Here is a 14907-nt window from a genome sequence, read left to right on the forward strand (position 1 = left end):
AATAGAGGGGGAGGGAGGAGAGAGTGAGCTGAGGAGGGGGAGAGGGAGGAGGGGGGGGAAGGTGAGAGGGAGGGAGAATAGAGGGGAGAGGGAGAATGAGGGGGAGGGAGGAGAGAGTGAGCGAGGAGGGGGAGGGAGGAGAGGGGGGAAGGTGAGAGGGAGGGAGAATAGAGGGGAGAGGGAGAATGAGGGGGAGGGAGTGGGAAGGAAACATTTTTTTTAAATGTAGCCGTTGTTAGGGGCTTAAGGGCTAAGTCGTATAATAAAATATAAAGAGCGCCAGAGAGCAGGGACTCTGCCTCTCCTGTACCGAAGGGATCAGCAGGGAAGTGGCTCGGGCAGAGGCGGCGCCGGGGCCGGCAGGTGGAACCGGAAGCTCAGGGGGAGGGGGAGAGCAACTCTCCCCGCCGCCCCTCCCCCTCCACCCGGAAGCAGGATCCCAGCCCGGGCAGGAGGAGAACGCGGCGCCCATGGAGAAGTCAGCGCCGCCGCCCGCCTACTGCCCGGAGGAGCCCGGCAATGAGGAGCTGCCCGCGCCCAAGGAGCCCGGCGGCCCGGATCCGCCGCCGCCGCCGCCCCCCTTCCAGGCCGCCCCGGCCGTGGGCTTCCAGCCGCTGCCCCCGCCGCCCCCCTACACGCCCAGCCCGGGCAGCTTCCTGCAGCCCCCGCTCGGGCCCCGGGTGCAGGGCTACGCCGCCCTGCAGAACGAGAGCCAGGAGGGCGACCCGGCCCCGGCCCAGCCCGACTACCTGGGCCTGTCCGTCTTCACCCTGCTCTGCTGCTGCCTGCCCCTGGGCATCGCCGCCCTCGTCTACTCCGTGAAGGTAGGGCACGGGACTGAGGGGGGGGGGACCGAGACCGACCGACCACGTGCATGCACTTCCGCCACTCCATACCTTCCCCTCTCCCTGCCACCCAAAACAGAGAGAGAACCCTCCCCCCCCCCTCCACCACCACCACGGTGCCAGTCCATCCTGTCCCCTCTCCCTGCCACCCAAAACAGAGAGAGAACCCTCCCCCCCCCTCCACCACCACCACGGTGCCAGTCCATCCTGTCCCCTCTCCCTGCCACCCAAAACAGAGAGAACCCTCCCCCCCCCTCCACCACCACCACGGTGCCAGTCCATCCTGTCCCCTCTCCCTGCCACCCAAAACAGAGAGAGAACCCCCCCCCCCTCCACCACCACCACGGTGCCAGTCCATCCTGTCCCTTCTCCCTGCCACCCAAAACAGAGAGAACCCTCCCCCCCCTCCACCACCACCACGGTGCCAGTCCATACCTTCCCCTCTCCCTGCCACCCAAAACAGAGAGAGAACCCCCCCCCCCCCCCTCCACCACCACGGTGCCAGTCCATCCTGTCCCCTCTCCCTGCCACCCAAAACAGAGAGAACCCTCCCCCCCTCCACCACCACCACGGTGCCAGTCCATCCTGTCCCCTCTCCCTGCCACCCAAAACAGAGAGAACCCTCCCCCCCCTCCACCACCACCACGGTGCCAGTCCATCCTGTCCCCTCTCCCTGCCACCCAAAACAGAGAGAACCCTCCCCCCCTCCACCACCACCACGGTGCCAGTCCATCCTGTCCCCTCTCCCTGCCACCCAAAACAGAGAGAACCCTCCCCCCCCTCCACCACCACCACGGTGCCAGTCCATACCTTCCCCTCTCCCTGCCACCCAAACAGAGAGAACCCTCCCCCCCTCCACCACCACCACGGTGCCAGTCCATCCTGTCCCCTCTCCCTGCCACCCAAAACAGAGAGAACCCTCCCCCCCTCCACCACCACCACGGTGCCAGTCCATCCTGTCCCCTCTCCCTGCCACCCAAAACAGAGAGAACCCCCCCCCCCCTCCACCACCACCACGGTGCCAGTCCATACCTTCCCCTCTCCCTGCCACCCAAAACAGCGAGAGAACCCTCCCCCCCCCTCCACCACCACCACGGTGCCAGTCCATCCTGTCCCCTCTCCCTGCCATCCAAAACAGAGAGAGAACCCTCCCCCCCCTCCACCACCACCACGGTGCCAGTCCATACTGTCCCTTCTCCCTGCCACCCAAAACAGAGAGAGAACCCTCCCCCCCCCTCCACCACCACCACCATGGTGCCAGTCCATACTGTCCCTTCTCCCTGCCACCCAAAACAGAGAGAGAACCCTCCCCCCCTCCACCACCACCACCACGGTGCCAGTCCATACTGTCCCTTCTACCTGCCGTCCAAAACAGAGAGAGAACCCTCCCCCCCTCCACCACCACCACCACGGTGCCAGTCCATACTGTCCCTTCTACCTGCCGTCCAAAACAGAGAGTACCCATTGTGATGCCACTACCTGCCAGAGAGAGCCCCCTCACTGTGGTGCCTTCCCCTCTCCCACCCACCTAAAAAAGAGAACCCCACCCCTTTCTCTCTCTGCCATACAAACATAGAGAGAGTGCCCCTCCACCTTCTCCTCCCACTTGCCCAATAAAGAGTGAAAAACCCCCCACCAGTCCATACCGTCCCTTCTCCCTGCCATCCAAATCAGAGGAAGCCCCCGTTTTGATGCCACTCCACACCATCCCTTCTACCTGTCAGAGAGAGCTTTCTCACTGCAACCCACCCACCCAAAAAAAAAAGAGAGAATCTCACACCATGGTGCCATCCCACACTGCCCCTTCTCTCTGCCACCCAAAAAAGAGAGCCCCCCCCCCCCCACCCCCCAATGTGGTCCTACACTGTGGTGTCAGTCCACACCATTCCCTCTCCATGCCAGCCAAAAAAGAGAGCCCTCACCGAGGTGCCACGCCACATCCTGCCACCCCACCCATGCCAGGGCAGAGTGGCTAGAGTGGGACCCTGAGCAGGGACTGTGGCAGTACCCACCTACCCTGAAAATCTGGCAGAGGGAGGGAAGGATGTTGTCTTCCGGTCCTGTCAAAATCAGAAAAACTAGTACCAGGCACAGTGCAGGTCTGAATGTTGTGCCAGTGTCTGCCTCGTATAATGAAAGCTTGGCCAAGTGCCAACTGGCTGGCAGTATAAATCATGGAGGAGGAGGATGAAGGCCATTAGTGATTTCATGTGGCTGGGAGGTGATCATGCAGGAGTGCTGGAGGGGGGCTTCCAGGAGCCCCTCTTAACATGGTCTATGGAGAAATGGACTGGCTCACTGACAGAGCGGGGAGAGCCCGTCCTGGCAGCACAGAGCTGAAGGTAAGAAGCAGATGGTTTGGGGCAGTAAGAGGAAGCCGACTGTCACAGATACCTTGCTGTGCACTGGGCTCGTGGCCCTCACTCTCCACCATGTGGTCCCCTGGTGTGGGGGATGCGTCTGTTTCCAGTATTCACATCTGCACAGCTCCCAAGTAACCCCATTTCCGAAAAGGGAATGAGCTTGGGTCAGTCCTGGCTTTGACACCCCCTCCTGATGCAGTTTGGTGCCTGTAGTGGTACAAGAAGCAAATACTTCCCACATTCTACAATAGCCAGGGATGTTGGTCCTGAAAACCAGGTCTCGGGGGCATAGGGCAACACTTAATCTGGTGTCCGTGTTAGCTGGTGGACTTCTAATTTTGTGAGACACTTGGTTTGCTGACTGGCAGTTTTGAATCTCTTCTCCTTAGGAGCAGAGCTGCATGCATAAGAGGTGCTCCCTTCTCTCACGATGGCTGAGGGCTTTATTTAGCTTCCTTGGCTTGTGATCTCTTGCATCTCTGGTGCCCACTGAGCAAGAACTGTGCTAACATTCTTTGAGAATAATCTTTTCCAAGAATGTAATAAAGTGGGATTATGAAGACTTTGTTTGGCTTTTCCTGCTTAACTGAATATCGCAAGGGGAAAGGGGCCAAGACTTTATCTCCAACTCAAATGAAAAGCCAGCATCAAGCTGTAACAAGTCTAAAACCGATGCCAATTTAACAACATTTCCTGGCAAAAGCAGCGTAAATGCAAATTCAGTGGCAGGGGATCGTGATGAGGAAGGAGGGAGGTGCAGAGTTCAAATACTTGATGTAATAACAGAGAAACATGATGGCAGAAAAAGACCTGATGGCCTATGCAATCTGCCCATGCACACCAGCTATTCAGCTCTATAAACCCTACCAGTCCCTCGGAGATCCCCTTTGTTTACCCCATGCTTTCTGGAATTCAGATGCTGTCCTTGTCTCCACCACCTGCACAGGAAGCTATTTTATGCAGCCACCGCCCTCTCTGTAAAGAAATATTTCCTTAGATTACTCCCGAGTCTACCCCCTTTCACCCTTATCCCGAGAGAGTGGAAGCCTTAAAAAAAAAAGATGATGGTGCTTCCATTTACATTGGTGTGGTCTATAGGCCTCCAATTCAGACAGAAGAGCCGGACAGAGATCTGATCGAAGACATCGAAAAGATGAGAGAGAGGGAGAGGAGATTTGAATCTGCCAGATGTAGACTGGAGCTCCCTTCTGCGAAATCTACGAGAAGTAGAGAGATAGTGGGTGCCCTGCAGGGGGCTCCGTTCAAACAAATGGTAACGGATCCCAAAAGGGAGGGTGTAATCTTTGACCTAGTGCTCACAAATGGGGATAATGTCTCTGTCCAGACAGGTTCCCACCTGAGTACAAGTGATCATCAGACTGTATGGTTTGATATTACAAAGAAGTCGCACGAAGACCCGAATTTTGAATTTCAAATATACGGACTTTGACAAAATGGGGATGTACCTGGAGAAAGAACTCGCAGACTGGGAGAAAAAAGGAAAAGGTGGAACAACAGTGGGCTACATTAAAAGGAGCTATTACAAAGGCAGCTCATTTCTAAGTTAGAAAACAAAGGTTCAAGGAAAAAGAAACCAATTTGGTTCTCAAAGGAGGTGGCTGCAAAACTAAAGGCAAAAAGATCAGCATTCAGGAAGTGTAAAGGATCCCAAAAAGAGGAACAATACCTGGTGAAAATGAGGTAACAAAACATTTTTCAGATACATAAGAGAGAGAAGGAAAGCCCAAAGTGGTAATAGTGAAACTGAAAGGTGTTGAGACAAACAAGGAACTGGCGGAAATATTAAACAAATACTTCAGTTTGGTGTTCATGAAAGAAGACCCTGGTTGACAAGACCGTAGATGGGAATGGGCTCAGCACAACTCCCTTTACAGAAGAGTGTGTGTGGGAAGAGTTAGGAAAACTGAATGTGAACAAATCCATAGGTGCCAGATTAGGTACGTCCCAGGATGCTACAAGAATTCAGAGATGTTCTGGCGGGTCCACTGAATGACCTATTCAGTTGATCCCTGCAGATGGGAGCAGTGCCGCAAGATAGGAGAAGAGCAGTGGTGGTCCCGCTTCACAAGAGTGGGAGCAGAGAGGAGGCTGGAAACTACAGGCCAGTTAGCCTCACTTGGTGGTGGGAAAATTAATGGAGAAGCAGCTGAAAGAAAGAATACTGAACTATCTACAATCCAGTAAGTTGCTGGACCCGAGGCAGCATAGATTCATAAGAGGAAGGTCCTGTCAGTCAAATCTGATTCATTTTTTATGATTGGGTGATTAGAGAATTGGATCAAGGAAGAGCACTCAATGTTATGTACTTGGATTTCAGCAAAGCTTTTAATACTGTCCCACATAGGAGGCTTGTGAACAAAATGAGAAGCTTCGGAGTGAGCTCCAAAGTGGTAGAGTGGATTACAAGCTAGTTGGCTGATAGGAAACAGTGTGTAATGGTAAATGGAACCTACTCTGACGACAGAGGCATGTTAAGTGGAATGCCACATGGATTGGTATTGGGACCGGTTCTGTTCAATATCTTTGTGAGTGTTATTGCAGAAGGGATAGTGTTGTGTTTGTGGCATAGTGGACCCTTGGTTGCAGTGGAGATGACTCCACCCACGGGGAGGGGCCCCATGGGGAACCACTGCGATAAGCTGAACTCAGCAGACACAGTATGGATACAGCCTTTATTGTACTGCTGTAGATGGATGGTGAAAGCAGGAAGGTAAGGCACTGATCCAAGAAGTGCCAGTACGTTCAACAGGCTCAGATGTGAAGTCTCACCCCAGATGTTCACGATAGGCGGGAGCCCGCAGTGCGGGTAACATGGCTGGTGAGTGGAGCTGGAGCACCGGATCGTAGAAGTACTCACAGGAATGATGGCGTTTTCCTGATGGTGGAAAGTTAGGACCAAAGGTCCGTGGTGCTGGTAGGCCCTCGAGGAGCGAGTACCCAATGGTCCGATATCCTGAAATGTAGAAGAGAGAGAAAGACCCCCGAGGAGCAGTTGTCTTAGTTAGAGAGGACCCCGAAGGATAGTTGGAAGCGAGAGACCCCCGAGGAGTGGGTATCTAGAGCTTCTACAGGAGCGAGGCCCTTGGAATGAAGCAGCTTCTTAAGCGTGCAGCTTAGAGTGGTCAGAGTAGCTAAAACCGAAGTCCTTGCTAACTCAAGGTGGTAGCGGAAGCGGAGGCTAGATATACCCGGAAGTACTGACGTCATGCGGTGGGGCTGCCCTCTGAGGATCCCGCCATGACGTGTATTTGAGCGTAGGAGATGTGCTCGCTCGTGCCCTAGGAGGCCACGGGAGTGAGCATGGCGGATGGGGACGCCCATGCTAGTTTGGAAGTGCCGAGACACTCTGCCTCAGAGGCAGCCATCTTGCCCAAAGAGAGTGAAAGAGGAGAAAAAGAGGTAAGGCAGAGCGGTCACAGCCGTCTGCGACCGGACGCAACAGATAGAAGGTAAAGTTTATTTGTGGATGATACTAAGATCTGAAACAGAGTGGACACGCCTGAAGGAGTAGAAAGTATGAAAAGGGATTTACAAAAGCTTGAAGAGTGAAGATTTGGCAGATGGGATTTGATGCCAGAAAGAGCAGTCATTCATCTGGGGTGTGGTAATCCAAAAGAGTTGTATGTGATTGAGGGAGGGAGGGAAAGGCTGATGTAAGTGGAACAAGAGTGGGATCTTGGGGTGATAGCCTCTGGCGATCTGAAGATGGCGAAGCAATGTGACAAGGCGATAGGCAAAGCCAGAAGAATGCTGGGCTGCATAGAGAGAGGAATAACCAGTAAGAGAATGGAGGTGGTGATACCCTTGTATAGGTCCTTGATGAGGCCTTCCCTAGAGTACTGCGTTCCGTTCTGGAGCCCTTTTCTCAAAAGGGATAGAGACAGAAGGAGGCAGTCCAGAGAAGGGCTACTTAAAATGGTGTGGGGTCAGTATCAGAAAACCTATTCAGAGAGACTGAAGGATATGAATATGTATACCATGGAAGAGAGGAGGCGCAGGCATGATTTGATACAGACCTTCAGATACCTGAAAGATTTTAATGATGTACAAACATCAAACCTTTCCATTGGAATGAAATCAGTAGAACTAGGGGTCAAGAAATGAAACTTCAGGGAGGACGTCTTAGAACCAACATCAGAAAATATTTCTTCACGGAGAGGGTGGTGGATGCCTGGAATGCCATTCCAGAGGAGATGGTGAAAAGCAAAACAGTGAAAGATTTCAAAGGGGCATAAGAACATGCCATACTGGGTCAGACCAAGGGTCCATCAAGCCCAGCATCCTGTTTCCAACAGTGGCCAATCCAGGCCATAAGAACCTGGCAAGTACCCAAAAACTAAGTCTATTCCATGTTACCATTGCTAATGGCAGTGGCTATTCTCTAAGTGAACGTAATAGCAGGTACTGGACTTCTCCTCCAAGAACTTATCCAATCCTTTTTTAAACACAGCTATATCAACTGCACTAACCACATCCTCTGGCAACAAATTCCAGAGTTTAATTGTGCGTTGAGTAAAAAACAACTTTCTCCGATTAGTTTTAAATGTGCCCCCTAGTCTTTCTACTATCCGAAAAAGTAAATAACCGATTCACATCTACCCACATCTAGACCTCTCATGATTTTAAACACCTCTATCATATCCCCCCTCAGTCGTCTCTTCTCCAAGCTGAAAAGTCCTAACCTCTTTAGTCTTTCCTCATAGGGGAGTTGTTCCATTCCCCTTATCATTTTGGTAGCCCTTCTCTGTACCTTCTCCATCGCAATTATATCTTTTTTGAGATGCAGCGACCAGAATTGTACACAGTATTCAAGGTGCGGTCTCACCATGGAGCGATAGAGGCATTATGACATTTTCCGTTTTATTCACCATTCCCTTTCTAATAATTCCCAACATTCTGTTTGCTTTTTTGACTGCCGCAGCACACTGTACCGACGATTTCAATGTGTTATCCACTATGACACCTATGTGCCCAATGTGAGGAGGCCCTGGGAGTTCCAGGCCAGGGCCGGTCCCAGCCCAGATTAATTGCCAGTTCCTCAGGGAACACCCCGGACCTAGCAGGCTGAGGTGAGCAGCCGGGGAACCCTAGAGACCTGGTGCCCCTAAGGCTAGACTCTGCTTCGCTCTCCTGGGTGGAATTATTCAAGGGGATTCACGCCTTTGTCAAAATGCAGTCTGATCCCCGAACGGACCCATACATACCGGATGACCCTGCCCCTGGACCCTCTAGACCTAGGCACGGCCACCCACCACCCGGAAGCCCCACTTATGATGATTCAGATTGCTCTGAGGAAGAAGGCGAGCTCCCCGAGCAGGGAGAACTTCCCTCGGGGATAGAGCCGTATCGAACCATGAGACTCTTCTTTCTTAAGGAGGATCTCCCAGACCTGGTCTCTCAATGCCTGTCGGAGCTGGCTATCCCGGGCCAGGGCACCCCAGGGGAACCTAGAATGAACCCCCTGCTAGAGGGCCTTCGTCAAACGGCTCACCATTTTCCCCTCCTTCAAGCAGCACAGCAGCTAATCGATCTGGAGTGGAATGCGCCGGAGGCCTCATTCAAAGGGGGTCGGGCCTTGTCTAGCATGTACCCCCTGGACCCGGCAACCAAGGAGCTGCTGGCGTGCCCCAAGGTAGACGCCATAGTTTGCGCAATTGTGAAGCGCACCACCATTCCAGTGGAGGGAGGGGCGGCCTTCAAAGATTCACATGACAGGCGCCTGGACGCCATTCTGAAACAAGCCTTCGAGGTGGCAGCCCTGTCCCTACGAATCGCGACCTGCTGCACCGTGGTGACACGTTCCTGTTTATCACAAGCCAGGAACAACACCCCGGGAGAAGAAATGGAATCAGCTCTCTCATTCCTCACTGACGCTGCCTCCAACTTAGTTCGTACGGTAGCCAAGGGAGTGTCATCCTCAGTGGCAGCCAGGAGACAGCTCTGGCTACGAAATTGGTCGGCCGACTCCTCCTCCAAGACGTGCCTTACAAGAATGCCCTTTAAGGGATTCCTCCTGTTCGGCAGCGACCTCGAGAAACTGGCTAACAAATGGGGCGCCTCTCCATTGCCCTGTCTACCAGAGGACAAGTCAAGGAGGAACCAGCGCCCTTTTCCTAGGCCATCCAGAGGTAGAAGCTCTCAACGCTTCAACCCCTACAGGACTAGCTACCAAGCACCTCGTTCTCAGACCAGGAACCAGTCCTTTCGGACCAGGCACAACAAGAGGGGAACCAGCTCGGGTTCGGGTCCCGGCCGCACCCCACAATGAGAATCAGCCAACCCGTCTGGGGGAAGAAGCCATAGGGGGCAGGCTAACCCTATTCTACCGCAGATGGGTCGAGATTACTTCGGACCAGTGGATCCTCGCCATTATACGAGAAGGGTATTACCTGAACTTCCTTCATCCCCCTCCGGACAAGTTTGTGGAATCTCCGTGTCCACCCCTCAAGAGGGCGGCACTGGAAGCTACCTTGTGGAGGCTCCTGTCCCTAAAAGCCATAATCCCAGTGCCTGCATGGGAGATAAATTCTGGGCATTACTCCATTTATTTCATCGTACCCAAGAAGGGGGGCACCTTCAGACCCGTCCTGGACCTCAAGTCAGTCAACCGGCACTTAAGGGTCCCAGGATTTCGCATGGAAACTCTGTGGTCCGAAGTGCAATACAGCCAGGGGAGTATCTCACATCCCTGGATCTGTCAGAGGCCTACTTGCATATCCCAATTCATCGGGATCACCAGCGCTACTTACGCTTCAAAGTCCTGAAGCATCACTTTCAGTTCCGGGCTTTACCCTTCGGGTTAGCCACCGCGCCCCGGACCTTTACCAAGGTAATAGTAGTGGTGGCGGCGGCGTCACTCAGGAAGGAAGGAATTCTCGTCCATCCCTACCTAGACGATTGGCTGATCAGGGCAAAGTCACTGGAGGAGAGCCACCGGGCAACCAACAGAGTTATATCTCTTCTGGAAAGCCTAGGATGGGTAGTCAACACAAATGAGTTCCCTACAGCCTTCGCAGTCGCTGGAATACCTCTGAGTCCGATTCGACACCCAAGGAGACAGTCAGCCTGACCTCCAAGAGGAGATCAAAACTCCGGAATCGTTTACAGACTCTGCTGAGCACCACCCGGTCCACAGCTTGGGATTACCTACAGGTCCTCGGCCTAATGGCGTCCACTCTGGAAGTGGTACCATGGGCACGGGCTCATATGAGACCGTTAAAATGCGCCCTCCTATCTCGGTGGAGCCCACGATTACAGAACTACACCGTGCATCTACCTCTACAGGCCAAAGTACGGAATCAGTTACGGTGGTGGCTGCAGCCCGGCCACACGAGCTGGGGGTCAAAAATGTCCTCCCCAACCTGGACCCTGCTCACTACAGATGCCAGCCTGAGCGGCTGGGGAGCACACTGCGAAGAACTAACTGCCCAAGGGCGGTGGAACAGAGAAGAGTCAGGGTGGAACATCAACCGACTAGAGGCACGGGCAGTCAGGTTAGCCTGCCTGCGATTTGCCCACAGACTTCGAAACAGAGCAGTCAGAGTGATGTCGGACAATGCCACCACGGTGGCATACATCAACCAACAGGGCGGAACCAGAAGCCGACAGGTATCCTTAGAAATAGCCCCTCTGATGGCTTGGGCGGAAGCAAATCTCCAGGACATCTCCGCCGTCCACATCGCCGGGAAGGACAACACCACGGCAGACTTCCTCAGCAGAGAAAGCCTAAACCCGGGGGAATGGCAGCTGTCATCCACGGCCTTCCAGATGATTGTGGATCAGTGGGGGACTCCGGGCATGGACCTACTAGCGGACAGGTCCAACGCTCAAGTACCCAGATACTTCAGTCGCAGGCAAGATCCTCTATCCCATGGGATCGACGCCCGGGTGCAGCCATGGCCTCAGGGGATCCTGCTATATGCCTTTCCGCCATGGCCCCTGCTGGGCGCCATTATACACAAGATTCAGCGGCACAGAGGCCTAGTTCTTCTGGTGGCCCCGGACTGGCCAAGAAGACCCTGGTACGCAGACATGAGAAGACTACTGGCAGGGGATCCTCTACCCCTGCCCCCTCACAGGGACCTGCTGTGACAAGGTCCCATTCTCCACGAAAATCCAGCTCAATTCTCTCTTACGGTCTGGCCATTGAGAGGGCTCGACTGAAGAAAAGGGGATACTCGGGGTCAGTAATAGATACACTTCTCCGAGCACGCAAGTTCTCCACATCACTAACTTGTATAAGGATCTGGAGAGTATTTGAAGCCTGGTGCGACACTCACAGCACCAGTCCACATGCCGCTAAAATCCCCATCATTTTGGATTTCCTGCAAGATGGGCTTCAGAAGGGTCTGTCCCTCAATTCAATCAAGGTTCAGGTGGCAGTGCTATCCTGCTACGGCCCCAGGTGTGACGGTAACAGCATTGCCACACACCCAGACGTTTCACGTTTCCTGAAAGGAGTCAAACACATTCGCCCGCCACTGAAATGGCCGGTGCCCCTGTGGAACCTCAACCTAGTTTTTGAATTCCTAGCTGGACCCACCTTCAGACCCCTCCGAGGCCTGTCCCTTCGTTTGTTAACCTTGAAGGTGGTGTTCTTGCTGGCCGTATGCTCAGCACGCCGCATCTCAGAGTTACAAGCGCTGTCCTGCCATGATCTGTTTCTCAGAATCACTCCAGAGGCTATCCATCTTCGCACGGTTCCTTCCTTCTTACCTGTCTCACACTTCCACCTCAACCAAACCATATCCTTGCCAACCATGGAAGGGTTGAAGAAATCTGAAGCAAGTCGAATACTGCGTCATCTCGACATCGGCAGGCTGCTGTCCAGATACCTGGAAATGTCGGAAACAGTACGAAAGAAGGACCACCTGTTCGTCCTTCACAGTGGGAAGAGGCAAGGAGAAGTGGCCTCACGGGAGACTATTGCTCGCTGGATCAAAGAAGTTATCAAGGCGGCCTACGTAGAAGCGGGAAAGCCACCACCTCTACGAGTCAAGGCTCACTCTACCAGAGCGCTGGCGGCCTCCTGGGCAGAAACTAGGATGCTGTCGCCTGCAGAGATATGTAGAGCGGCGACGTGGTCCTCCATCCATACCTTCTCCAGATTCTACCGTCTGGACGTCCAGGCCAGGGAGGACACAGCATTTGCAAGGGCAATCCTAAACGTACCTCGGGCAGCCTCCCACCCAGTCCGGGAGTAGCTTTTGTACATCCCAACATAGAAACATAGAAATGACGGCAGAAGAAGACCAAACAGCCCATCCAGTCTGCCCAGCAAGCCTCACACATTTTTTCTCTCATACTTATCTGTTTCTCTTAGCTCTTGGTTCTATTTCCCTTCCACCCCCACCTTTAATGTAGAGAGCAGTGATGGAGCTGCATCCAAGTGAAATATCTAGCTTGATTAGTTAGGGGTAGTAACCGCCGCAATAAGCAAGCTACACCCATGCTTATTTGTTTTTACCCAGATTATGTTATACAGCCCTTATTGGTTGTTTTTCTTCTCCCCTGCTGCTGAAGCAGGGAGCTATGCTGGATATGCATCGAAAGTGAAGTATCAGGCACATTTGGTTTGGGGTAGTAACTGCCGTAACAAGCCAGCTACTCCCCTCTTTGTGAGTGCAAATCCTTTTTTCCATATTTCCTCTTGCTGTTGAAGCTTAGAGTGATGTTGGAGTCACAGTAACCATGTATATGTTCGTTATGAGTCCATCTGCTACACGCTAGGAAATGGTGAGATTACTTACCTGATAATCTCGTTTTCCTTAGTGTAGGCAGATGGACTCAGCATCCCGCCCGGCTGCCAATATATATGGGGATTCACCGTTTCAAGGTAAGCCATGCTTCCTTACATAGGGCATCCACCCTGCCGGGTGTCGAAGCCTTCCGGTTGAGAACACTGGCGGTCTCCAGCTACTGTCAATCGGTCAGGTTAATCATGTTCAGTTAATCAATCGGTCAGTCACACATATATCCATAATGCTTTTGCAAGGAAGATTACTGAGCTTCTGCACTTCCTGCGGGGGTATATGTACTACGTGCTGACTTCAGATCCGTCTCCAACTGCTAGCACGAGCACACTATACCCATTCATTATGAGTCCATCTGCCTACACTAAGGAAAACGAGATTATCAGGTAAGTAATCTCACCATTTATTTTCCCTTTCAAATACCAAAACAGATTTTTAAAGAAACAGTAGAAAGCACTCTTAGTTTACCAGTCCATCAAGCTGTGGAATCTGTTGCCAGAGGACCTGGTCAAGGCGACTAGCATAGGGTTAAAAGAGGTTTGGACAAGATCCTGGAGGAAACGTCCTTACAACATTACCAGGTAGACTAAAGAAAGCCATTGCTCTCCCTAGGAGTAAGAAGAACGAGGTCTACTGGATACCTGTGGCCTTGGTCTGACCTAGCATGGCAGTTCTTATCTTGAGTAATCCTATATGTTGGCACCCAGCATGGACTGCAGTGCCTTAGCTGAGAGGGATAAGTGTTAAACATAGGGCGTTTGTATCTTTAGCAAAATAAGAGGTGGATCGAACACATTTTCCTGGCACTAGATATGAACGAAGACCTGCTCTGATCCTCTTCCTTGTTTCTCTTTTTGTTTCATAGACTCGGGAATGCAATAAGCACGGAGAAACGTTTGCAGCCCAGAGGAATTCACTGATGGCTAGGAAGATGAATATGTGGGCTCTGGGACTGGGGCTTTGCCTTCTGTTCATTTATGTCCCCCTGAAGATCTACCTAATCGTCATGCAGTCGAAGAGTCACCATTATCCCTAGGACATTGGAGGGAAAGGAGTCTGATGCAGAAACTCCTTCCAGCTCTCACAGACTGCTGAAGGTTACAGTAAAAAGCGGCCAAAATGCGAGCAATGCTTCTGAAGAATTTCATAACTTGACTCCATCTGCCAATGCTACTGCCTATGCCATACTAACTCAGGTCATAAAAAGCGGCTTTACAATGTTTGTGTGTTATCCTTAAATATATTTAACTCACCATTGTCGTGCTGTCGGTTTGATAGGAAAAGAATCCACTTTTTGGAAGGGGACAGCCTGAATTATATCAGCCTAAGGCAGTGGAATAAATAGTGTAGCAGCTGCTGTCCTGCTCAGCCCAGCATTGTATATTATTAAACAAGTTTATTTCCAGCTTATTTGGTTTAGAGCTATTTTTTTTTAATTTTTAGTTATCGAATTTTGAAATTAACAACCATGAAAATCTTGCACAGAATGGGGCAGAATTTCAAAGGGTTATGCGTGTAACCCCCAAAAAGCTGCCCCTGCGTGCGCCGAGTGCAAGCCCCGGGACGCGCGTATGTCCCAGGGCTTCGAAAAAGGGGCGAGAAGGGGCATGGCGGTGGTCCGGGGGCGGTCCCGAGGCCACCTTCGTGCGGCCGTGCCAGAGGTTCGCGCGCCGGCAGCTGCCTGGCGCGCGCAAGATACGCCTGCTTCAGGCAGGCATAAGAAATAAAATAAGGTAGGAGGGGGAGATTTAGGCAGGGGTGGGGAGGGGAAGGTGGGGGGGGACCGAAAAAGAATTCCCTCTGAGGCCATTCCGATTTCGGAGCGGCCTTGGAGGGAACGGGGAAAGCCATCGGGGCTCTCCTCGGGCTTGGCGCGCGCAGGGTGCACATGTGTGCACCCCCTTTTGCGTGCCGGCCCTGGATTTT

At 52.7% G+C, this 14907-nt stretch overlaps 1 protein-coding gene across 1 annotated transcript; it reads left to right on the forward strand.

The window, feature by feature from the left end:
* The first annotated feature begins 308 nt into the window (after nt 1–308).
* On the forward strand, nt 309–14391 carry LOC115076079 (sulfated surface glycoprotein 185-like). Its single transcript, XM_029577196.1, has 2 exons — nt 309–824; nt 13847–14391. The coding sequence occupies exons 1-2, from the start codon at nt 471–473 to the stop codon at nt 14015–14017; spliced, it is 525 nt and encodes a 174-aa protein (XP_029433056.1). The 5' UTR covers nt 309–470; the 3' UTR covers nt 14018–14391.
* Nucleotides 14392–14907: the final 516 nt, after the last annotated feature.

Source organism: Rhinatrema bivittatum, chromosome 14 (assembly GCF_901001135.1).
Source record: "Rhinatrema bivittatum chromosome 14, aRhiBiv1.1, whole genome shotgun sequence".
In the NCBI taxonomy this organism is placed as follows: domain Eukaryota; kingdom Metazoa; phylum Chordata; class Amphibia; order Gymnophiona; family Rhinatrematidae; genus Rhinatrema; species Rhinatrema bivittatum.

Excerpts from the sequence above, each read along its gene's own strand:
- LOC115076079 (XM_029577196.1), top strand. The coding sequence starts at position 471 with ATGGAGAAGTCAGCGCCGCCGCCCGCCTACTGCCCGGAGGAGCCCGGC. Across the intron at positions 825-13,846 it reads CCCTCGTCTACTCCGTGAAG|ACTCGGGAATGCAATAAGCA; the intron begins GTAGGGCACGGG and ends TTTGTTTCATAG.